Source organism: Mus caroli, chromosome 4, assembly GCF_900094665.2.
Source record: "Mus caroli chromosome 4, CAROLI_EIJ_v1.1, whole genome shotgun sequence".
Taxonomy (NCBI): Eukaryota; Metazoa; Chordata; class Mammalia; order Rodentia; family Muridae; genus Mus; species Mus caroli.
In genome coordinates this window covers 101,147,368-101,158,487 of record NC_034573.1, presented here as the reverse complement: position 1 = coordinate 101,158,487, position 11,120 = coordinate 101,147,368, and the positions used below count along the sequence as shown (strand labels likewise).

Here is an 11,120-nt window from a genome sequence, read left to right as displayed (position 1 = left end):
AACTCACTTTGTAGACCAGGCTGGCCTCGAACTCAGAAATCCGCCTGCCTCTGCCTCCCGAGTGCTGGGATTAAAGGCGTGCGCCACCACGCCCGGCCTGAATCTGTTTCTTAAACATGTAGGTACAAAGCAAGTGCTTGCTTCTCTGACAGAGTCCAGAGGAAGAGGACAGACCATGCACCTCCTAGCACCTCGACTACCAAGCACCAAGACGTCCTCTCTCCCTTTAAGAGCTACCACATAACCAGCCACGTGTGTTCTGTGGAGGCAAACAGTTTCCTACAGGAAGGAGTTTGTATGAAATGACCATGGCATCCTTTGGTGATGAATTTGTTCAGACAGGACTGGGAGAAGAGAAGGGCTGGGCAGACAGCTCAGACGGTCAAGTGCCTGCCTTACAAGCACAAGGAGCCGAGTTTAATCCAGAAGCCACATGTAAGAAATGCTGGGGGTGCTGCTGGATTTAATTCTCAGCACCCAAATGGTAGCTCACAAACATCTGTAACGCCAGTTCCAAGGATCCAGCACCCTTTTCTAGCCTCTGCAGGTACCAGGCATACATGTGGTATACAGACATACATGCAGACAAAACACTAATAAAAATAAAGGTTTTTTAAAAAAGACATTTGGGCCGGGCGGTGGTGGCGCACGCCTTTAATCCCAGCACTCGGGAGGCAGGGGCAGGCGGATTTCTGAGTTCCAGGCCAGCCTGATCTACAGAGTGAGTTCCAGGACAGTCAGGGCTACACAGAGAAACCCTGTCTTGAAAAAAAAAAAAAAAAGAATTTTGGTATAGTGGCTCATACTTGTAACCCTTGGGCTCACTGGCCACCAGCCTTGTCTCAATTTTTTTGTTGTTGTTACACAAAAAGGATGGAGTAGGGGGATGGATGGCACTGAAGAATGATACTGAAGGTTGACTTTTGACTTCCACAGACAGACAGACACACACAGAGAATAAAGGGGAGAGGGGTGGTACTCAGACCCAAGATCAGCAACACAATAAAAAGTCAAAAAGAGTAAACAAAGCCATGTTATCCAAAGGCTAGACCACCAACTGGACAGGACAGGTTTAGAAAGGCTGTTCACAAATAAGAATTGAGTGGAATCAACCAAAGACTAAAGCAGACTCTGAGCTGCTTGAGGGCTGCTGAAAAGCACTTGTTTACAGACCTCCTCCCCTACTGTGGAAAGAACACATAGAAGTGGAGATCTGAGTCCCAAAGAATAAAGAACTCTGCCTTGGATTTACCATCCCACTAAACGCAGGCGATCATTTTTCTCATTTGGAAGTCATTCTGGCGGTTCTCTGCTGATTCCTTAGCTAGGTTTACTTTCATTTCTTTCCAAGTTGTCCTTTAACAAATATCTTCTTACTGCCTGGGCTCAGTTAGGGGAAAACATAGAAATGTCCATCTCACTTTAGTGTGTGAGGCAAGCTCACCTGGTAGTACACAGTGACTTCAGAGTTGGCATCCCCTTTATTCAGAGCTCTGACTTTGCATAGGTGGTGGCTGCTCGGCAGCTCCACCACCTGGAACTGCACAGGCATCTCCCGCTCCAGGGGCACGAAGTTCAGCTTGCTGCAGAACAGTCAGCGTGAGGCAGAGGCAGCCCTTGTGCTCTCCCCAACCCCAACTGATGAACTCAGGCCTCAGCTCCCTGGGAAGGTCTGAAATGAGCTAAGTAACAATTAGCTGAGCTACAGCTTAATGCTTCTTTCTGGGAAGGGCACGTAAACCTCAAAGAGAAAAGCCAAACCAATACTTACTCAACAACATATTTTAGGAAATCCATCGATTCCTAAAAGATAAAAAGAGAAGCAAATATATACCTCAGAACTTGGTCATTGCAATTCTCTAATTCCTTGCAGCACTAAGAAAGCAGAGAGTCTATCACCTAAATGCTGGACCAGCATTTATCAAGCCAGTTCTGTTTATCAAATACTGTCTCAAGCTGCCTATTATCAAATACCCTCTCTGCCTAGCATGCTCACAGTTTTTAAGTTTCCAGTTTCACATTAGTTTAGCTAGGCCATGCTATGGACAGTGCTATAATTTGGAAGTCTGGGCCAGCTGACACAGCCTGGACAGATAAGTAACAGAACAGCCCTGGGGCTTCCTACGTCCCTTCTGTTCTGCACATAAGATAATGAGCGAAGGCAGCTCAACTCTGAGTCGTTTCTTCTGTGGCTATTTCACTATGTCCTCAGTCCAAAGTCCCTCCTGGTCCTCGCACTGGGTCTGACACAGCTTGCTAGTCCTACTTTTCTTGATATTGAGACTCTGAAGGTCTTTCTTTTGGTAGAACAGAAACCAAGACTGGTTTTGTAATTCTATTCTCCCCGGAAAGAAAGGGGAAAACGAACGACACAGTTTAAGTGTGACCGTTTTTATATTCTAACAAAGGCCACTCCAGCGCAGATCCCCCTTCCCCTCCGTGCCGTACCCAGTCACCCAGGGTCTGGATGTCTTCCTCCTAGTTGTCTCCTAAGCACTTCTTTTCATTTATCACATTACTTTCATATAACACAGCTTATCATTTTGCCAGTTTTTAAAGTGTACAAAAATTTAATGTATAAAAGTCACACTTGGGGGCTGGAGAGATGGCTCAGTGGGTAAGAGCACCCGACTGCTCTTCCAAAGGTCCAGAGTTCAAATCCCAGCAACCACATGGTGGCNAAAAAAAAAATAAAAAAATAAAAGTCACACTTGTGAGACATAGTTTAAAAATAAAAATCTGTCTTGTAAAATCAGAACTCTATACTCATTAAACAACTTTCTTCTTTCTCCCTTCCAGCCCCACAGGCCCCTTCTTCTATTTCTGTCACTCTTTCTTCTTTAGATAACTCAAAAAACCATGGAGCCACACTTCATTCTTAGCTTGGCCAAGCTTGGCACACGGGCTGGCTGTGCGTGTATGTACTTTGTCTCTACATTACAGTTCCCACATATGCTCTTAAGAAAATTTAACCAAAACCAAATTAACAACAAACCCGTCACTCAATTGTAAACAGTCTTCTTCAGCAGAAGCAAGCTGCCCAGCACTGGGTTGGAAACTCCTACCAGCTGGCAGTGCTGACCCACCAAAACATTTAGGGAAGAAGAATATGATTTCAGATCAAAAAGCGCACTGATAGGCCCCGCCCATCTATCGTGAGAACACCCACTCACCGTGCTGGTGACATTCCCTTGGACCAGGCCCTCAACAAAGAGTTGGGATTTAAAATCCTTGACAAAGTTTAGCAGAGAATCAAGGGAAAGGCCATCCATCAAAGCTTGGTACTTGTCAATCATAGACCAGCGGGAATATTCCAGAATTAAAAGCCGCACATCTCTGTACAAAGGACATTTTTTTAAAATGTTGTAAGAATGTATCTTAAAAATTTTACATCAAGATGCTATAGAAGTGTTTCCAAAGACAGATGATTCCCACCATAACTTAAATTGAAGAAAATCACCATAGTAACCGAAACAGGAATAAGAACTGCAGGCAGGCAGAGTTCCAGCCGGGCTTACTCACCAGTGCCGCACACCCTTTCTGTCTCAGATACAGAGGGAAATACTCCACATAAGTTGCTAAGTGAGTCAAATTTAACTAATTGTCCACAAATTTTAAATTACTGCTATTTTTGTTAGAAGTTTCACTAATTTGTATTACTAGACGCTAACGCTATAGTGTCTATAATTACAGTGTCTTATTTTATAACTATAGTGAGTCTGGGTAATGGCCCTCGTTCATTCTCAGACTGACCTCACTGTCCATCTCCAAACCACCTTCCTAAAGGCTACTGGGCTTCTAGAGTTCCTAGTATCTGTAATTCAATTTCTTTGTCACTTATAAAACAAAAGCAGGGTCTATGTCTAAGGTCAGGCTGTTTGATGACCACAGACACCCAACAAGGAAATCATGAAGGGGCTTAAAGCCACATGGAAAAGAAAAGGCTGTGTCTACTCACAGGAGCCTTTCTGCCCTTCCCAGGAAGCTCTCTACAGGCTGATGACGAGTGCCCCGAGGGCATCTTTGTCTGATTAGACACATGTGCCCTTGTAAGCTGCGATTAACGCTGGGCTCCATGTCACTGACGCTTATGCTCTGCTCGCTCTGTGCTCTTCTGAAGCTTAGTTAAGTTCTCAGCAGGAAGGCTGAGGCACCGGCACGTGAACATTTACTTCAGCAATGCATACACCTCCCCCTAGGTGCCCTCCAAACACAGCGCGTCCTGTACACCTACTTGGCCAGAGTCTCGGGCTTGATGAGGATGTTGAAGTAGGTCTTCTTCAGTTGCTCGGTTATCATGGTAAAGACAGCGGGTGTGGAACTGAACTCAGTCAGGTAGTCAATAATGAGCTGAAAGAGCAGCTAAAAGGAAAATGCACTTTAAGCAACAAAGTATGGAAATATACTAAGCCTGAGGGAGGAAATGTTTTCCTCAGGACCAGGGCCAGGGAGGGGACAGGCATTGCAGAGGACTCAAGGCAAGGGCTCAGGACTCAACCCCTAGAGGCCAAACCAGGAAGCTGCTCAAAGTTGAAGCAATGTGTCTTCATTTTTCATCATTTTTCTTAAAAACTATCTCTACATGTGCCTTTAACTGGAGGGATACTATAACTGCACATAAATTTTGAAAGCAGTAATAAATGTTTAATTGTCTTATCCAAATCAGGCATTGTGGGACATTGTGCTTTTAATTCCAGCACTCAGGAGAAAAGGTGGGCAGCTTTCTGAGTTGAAGGCCAGTTTGTTACTCAGTGGTCTACGTCGTGAGTTCCAGGACACCCAGAGCTACATAGTGGGACCCTAACTTTAAAAAAAAGTCTTAACCCAAAATGTGAAGCTTTTTCATTTTCTCTAGCTAGAACTTAAACTGTTTCCTATTTCTAGGCACTGTATTGTTTTTTCCCAACATGTAACTCACACACTTGTTTCTCACCATTTCTGGAGGGGAACACCTGCTTCAAAAGGGAAACGGCCACTGGATCAACCGCCAATTAAGTAGCTGGCCTCTTAACATTGACCAACTTTCAGTAACTTAGCCAAGGTACATTATTTATTCTACAATGTCATTACATTTAATTTTCAACTTGTTTTAGAAAGCTTGCACCTATACTCTGTAAATTAGTTTTTAGCTTTCTATAAATATATTCTGTATTATGTTTAAGTATTAAGGTGAGGTAAGCCTCAAAATGAAGAGCATCAATTTTCTAAGGTTTATAATTTTAAACAATTTTCTAAACTTACTTCCCAAACAACATCTATCGTATTCTGGGATTTAATCTGTTTGAATCTTGACGCTCCATTTGAAGGTAGACCAAAGTCAGTACCTCCACAGGGCAGACAGAGGCAAGGGTATAAAGGGGACTTATGCTCTTCAGGGTTACTCTGCCAGCACGGGGTTGGATTCTTCCAGGTTCTTTCCTGTGGAATTCTTAAAATATGAATCCAGTTCCAAAAATAATAATAATCTTCCTTAAATTTGCTATTGCTCTTTTGTGAGCAATAGCCTCAAACCACGCCTATGCGGACATGAGCTTCAGAGAGACAGCAAATGGAAGCAAGATATAACTAAAACACAACACAGGCTGTTTGTTTTCTATGCACTGCCAGCAATCACACATGCATGTACGTAGTACACACACACACACACACACACACACACACACACTGCTGGGAGCCTGCCTGAGAACCAATTCTTGCTGGAAAACAGCAATGAGGGCAGCACTGTGATTTTCAGGGGAAAACTAAATTCTGCCAGGGCTAAAATGTTGCTTATTTTGTAATATTTATCTTTCTTAACCCTTTGCTATTCTGAGGCCAGAAACCACTGGCCTCCTGCCGTTTAACAGTGGGTGATTCAGTAACCAAGTGATTCCTCTGGGTCTTTGTTCTTTTCTCTCAGCTAGAGAGGCTTGGAGTCTGTTAACTCCTTGAGAGCCAGGAAAAGAATGTCATACAAGAAAGAAAATCTTTTACATAGGCAATATGCATAGACACACGCGCGCACACGCGCACACACACACACACACACACACACACACACACACTGGTAGAGGCTGATCACCTGTCTCAACTTCACAAAGTGTTCATACATACATACACACATATATGTACAGTCAGACACACACACATACATTTGATGGGTGGGTGGGGCAGAGCCCCAGATGCCACACTTTATTCCTTCTCTCTGGCTTTTTTATACCTTCTTAGACAAAGGTTCTTTATAAAATTACCTCAAATAAATTGTTACACCAAAGGGGAGTTACAGAAGGATGTTGATATTTAGCTCAAAGCAGTGTTTCGTTGTAAGTTCAAAGCCACAGTTTCACAACGCCTTGCTTTATCATAGCATACCTGAGGTTTCATTGGGATCTGATCAATGTTTTTCCTTGATCACAAATTTGTCCCATGCCTAGTTTTCTTTTTAGAAGCAATCCTCAGATGGAGGGGCCTGGGGCCTCGCCTCTCAGCACTCACCCACCTCAGGCCATGCAGAACAACAGTGGGCCACCTCCAGATGACTCCTGACAACACACACACACACACACACACACACTTCCTAGGGATGGGGAGATGGCTCAGCCAGTAAAGTGTTTGCCACAAAAGCATGAGGACCTAAGTTCCACCCCAGCAGCCATGTCAAAATAAGCCAGGCACGATGGCACCCAGAGACCTCAGGAGGATCCTTAGACTTAGAATCATTAAGGCCCAGATTCAGGGATAGGCCTGTTCTAGTCTGCTTCTCTGCTGCTGTCTATCACAGTCTATCACTGAGGGAAGCCAGGGCAGGAACCTTGTGTCTGTTCTAAGTTAGAACAGCTGTCATAGACAAAGAAATCATCAGAGAAATGCCTGCCCATCGGGAAGCCCTTCCATCAGAGCGTTGCATGCAGACTTCTGCAGAGTGCTTTGGGACAGCAGAGATAAACACGAGATTTCAAAGCTCCCTCATACTCACAGGTAGTTTGTGGTTGAATCCTTTCACTCGAATAATTAACCCATGTTCTCCAGCTACCAGTTTATACTCCAGCTGTGCCACATCAGCTTCATAGGCTGGCTCGGCAAGGTTGTGCGTAAGAATGTTCACGAAGATGTCAAAGAGGACGACACTGGAAAGTACAGAACGCAGCTAACGTCACTGATTGGCAGGAAAGACAAGAAAAAGCTGCTTTCTTTCTATCAGACTACGAAACTTCACCTTTAGTAAGGTGCTAAGTCTCTACTCAACGACAATGTCCAAGCATGACGTCTGAAAGCTTACTCGGGACTCAGCCTCACAGGGACAGCCCAGGACCACCACGGTAGTCTTCCTAATCTCTTCCTGTCACATACCCATAGAAAATGGCAATGTACACACACACATGAGGGGATGAAGCAACAGCAGAAGCATCCAGGCCCAACCAGACAGCAAGCCCCCTGCTCTCCCACAGTGCAGTTACCTACATAAATGCATGAATAATTTGTGAAGAACAGGTCTAATTAAAAGTCTGGACATTGGGTTTGGACAGACGGCTCAGTAAGTTCAACGGCCAGCATCCCCAGTAGGCGTTCATATTTGCTTATAATCTCAGCTCAAGGGGATGCAATGTCCTCTTCTACACTGTCCCAGAACCTGCGCCCACATGCACCACCACCCCTGACCCTAACGCCACCCACTCCCAGATGCATACAAGCACGTATAATTTAAAATACAATAAATCTTAAAACACTGAAGGTCTTTAAGGGCTAGAGAGCAGAAACTCAGCCAGTCTTCTCTGCAGACAAGGAGCCAGCCTGATGGCTATACCCCTAGTTCACAGTGAGGGCTGAACATCAAGGCCTTTCCCAGTCCAGTAACGGTGATCTGCTCACAAGTTTTCCTAATTTGTTTAGAGCACAAAAAATAAACAAACAGCTAGTATAGCTCAAGTGCTGAACTAGAAAATCACCAACTGTTCAGACTGAGATAAAACTGCTTTCTAATAACAAGAAAAATGTCAGCACGTGCTGGCCCCGAGGAAGTGCCTCCCAGAAGAGTCTGCCTCCATAGCACTCATCGCTTCTTACCACGGCTGCTCCTTCAGCTCCAACTAACCAGACACCACAAATTCAAAATATCACACAAGAGGCCCAATAACATCTTTGCTTCTCTTGAGAACTTCACGAGCCAGGCATGTCATCTGCATCACTCTCAGAGATATCCCTCCAAGGACCCAGAACAGATCACCAAGCTTTGAACACTTAAGTGGCTTCTCTAGCCCAAAGTTCAAAAGTCCTCCAGAATCCTCCTGGAAACAGGGTCCAGTCTGTCACAGCAACACTCCGCTCCTGGCACCAGCTTCTTAGTTAGGGTCATCACTGCTGTGATAAACACTGTGACCAAAAGCAGCTTGGGAAGGAAAGGGTTTATTCTCTCTCTCACACTTCCACATCACAGCACATCATCAAAGGAAGCCAGGACAGGAATTCAAACGGAGCAGGAACCTGGATGCAGGGGCCATGGGCAAGTGCTGCATACTGGCTTGCTTCTTAGGGTCTGCTCAGCCTGCTTTCTTAGAGCATGAAGGACCAACAGCCCACAAGCGGCACCACTGACATCAACTGGCAATCAGGAAAATGCACCACAGGTTTTCCCACAGGCCAGTCTGGTGGGGCATTTTCACAATTGAGGTTCCCTCTTCTACAAAAGAATTCTAGCTTGTGGCAAGTTGACATACATAAAACTAGCCCGCACAATCATTTCTCTCTTTCTCTCTCTCTCTCTCTCTCTCTCTCTCTCTCTCTCTCTCTCTCTCTCTCTCTCTCTCTCTCTGGAAAAAAACAAACAAACAAGAACCAAACACTCACTTTGCTGCAGATTTCTGTATCAAAGGTGAGATCAGATGAAATCGTATATATGCTGAAAGAAAAAGACCATGGATACAATATAAAAGGCCAGAGGCCTCAAATATCTTAACACCTATTATTTTCTTTTAATGTGGCTTTTAAGTTCAAAATAAACTACTAGTCCCTAAAGCCTTGTTACATGTCTATTCTCTTTTATCCCTACGTTATTTTTATTCTTAAAGCTTTTAAAGGGTGTTTCTCACCATTCCAATTAAGTATCATAGAAGGCACACTTTAACCTACAGGAATATCAGACATACAAAAAAGTCTATGAATAACCATATTTATCATTAACTTGAGACAGGCAAAAATATTTATTTACATGTTAGGAACATTAATCAAGCAACTCAATGTCCATGGAAAGGTGGGATGAAAGCCTTTTCTAGAGACGCTGAATGAATGGCAATAACTATTTTTAAATCTTAAGATTCAATCAAGAAAAACTGTGAGGATACAGCCCAAATCCCAAAGCCTGGGAGACTGAGGCACAGGCTTGTCATGTGTAGACTGGCCTGGGTCACACATTACGTGACGTTCTAGAGAAAGGGGAGGAGAGAAGGTGAAAGGGAGGCTTTGTCTAGGTTCAAGTATGATTCCAAGAACACCATGGTTTGGCCATCACTTAAAGTGAAAGGAATCTAGAGGGTGTGTTTACCCCACAGTAGACATGCTAAAAGCAAAGGCAGAGATAAGCAGTTGGGGAAGGGTTCCCTTTACAGCTCCAGATTAGGCTTCCTAGCATATCTAGGATGACTCTCCTCATATCTTATTCCATTTTTAAAAATAATGTACTGTCTTTAATCCCAGCACTTGGGAGGCAGAGGCAGGTGGATTTATGAGTTCAAGGTCAGCCTGGTCTACAGAACAGCCAGGGCTACACAGAGAAACCCTGTCTCGGAAAAAAAAAAAATGTCTAAATAATACTATTAATCCTGTAAGTTTGTGAAATACCCGGTTCTAATTTCATTTATCTGAAAGGAAAAATCTTTAAAAATAGCTTCTTTCTAGAACTGAATTTTTTGGTTATGTGTGTGTGTAGGAAAAAGAGAAAAAGTATGCTCATGCATGCCACAGTGTGTGTGTGTGTGTGTGTGTGTGTGTGTGTGTGTGTGTGTGTGTTCAGGTCAGAGGACAATTCCTAGAAGTTGGTTCTCGCCTCCTACCATGCCGGCCCAAAGCCAGGCATCAGGCTTGGTATCAAGTGCCTTTAGCTGCTGGGCCAGCTCACCAGCCCAGAGCTGACTGTCTACTTCTGGAAGGCAGAGTGTCTGTATACACTTCTATAAGAACAGGAGCACACTGTTAGCCTGTAACTGTACAGGGGCTTCAAAGGGAGAGGAGTAGGCAACAGGAACACAGAGGCTGCGACAGAAGAGGAAGATCTCCCTACTTTATCTTACCTTTGGGGATTTTGAATTTGTTGTCTTTCTTATACCACAAGCAGCCTTGTGCGGTATTCACAATTTTAGCAGGGTATTCAGTTTCAGGGCAATCAAAAGCCTTCAACGTAAAGTCCGTGGCTAACAATAAGAACAAAAGAGTGATCATTTTTTTCAAATGCAATGTACACCTGGTCTTAAATTAGATGAAAACTAAAACTATCTCATTCCCAACAGCAGATTCTTATCTCTGTACACTCAGCCTCCCTCCCTTTCCCAAGTAACCGTTAATTAGGAGAGGGTGGCCTTTGAGTCTGGACACCTGTATAACTCAATGAATGAATAGATTCTTCAAGAATAATAATCTTTTGCCAAGTTTAACTTCTGCTTTTGCCAAATAATTCTGCTCAAATACCACCTTTTGTTATTTCAAATTACTGGAAAACTGTTTAATAAGCATGTAGATAAAAGATAGTTAATTTATGGGCTGGAAAGATGGCTCAGCAGTTAAGAGCACTGGCTGCTCTTCTGAGGACCTGAGTTCAATTCCTAGTAACCACACGGCAGCTCACAACCATCTGTAACTCAAGATCCAGTGGTTCCAACTCCCTCACACAGACATGTAGGCCAAACAGCAAACGTACATCATTTTTTTAAATTATAGATTAAGAGATAGTAAATTTAAAGAGAGGGGAGAATAAAAGATGGGACTGGAGAGGTGGTTGTGAGCTACCATGTGGGAGCCGGGAGCTAAACCCTGGTCTTCTGAAAGAACAAGCTGTTACTCTTAACCATTTCTGTAGCCTCGTCAATACTCTTGAATAAATATATTACATGCATCTTTCACATGTACAGACACACACATGTACAGACACACAC

At 43.8% G+C, this 11,120-nt stretch overlaps 1 protein-coding gene across 2 annotated transcripts in view; it reads right to left on the bottom strand.

The window, feature by feature from the left end:
• Positions 1-11,120, bottom strand: part of Nrdc (nardilysin convertase) — a 63,024-nt gene that overhangs the window by 3,505 nt on the left and 48,399 nt on the right. For both annotated transcript variants that reach the window (XM_021159242.1, XM_021159243.1), the window contains 7 exons: positions 10,263-10,382; positions 8,824-8,875; positions 6,956-7,106; positions 4,235-4,362; positions 3,174-3,336; positions 1,772-1,803; positions 1,445-1,583 (listed from right to left, as the gene is read on the bottom strand). In XM_021159242.1, coding sequence (XP_021014901.1) covers positions 1,445-1,583; positions 1,772-1,803; positions 3,174-3,336; positions 4,235-4,362; positions 6,956-7,106; positions 8,824-8,875; positions 10,263-10,382 — 785 coding nt within the window. The remainder of the gene's footprint in view (positions 1-1,444; positions 1,584-1,771; positions 1,804-3,173; positions 3,337-4,234; positions 4,363-6,955; positions 7,107-8,823; positions 8,876-10,262; positions 10,383-11,120) is intronic.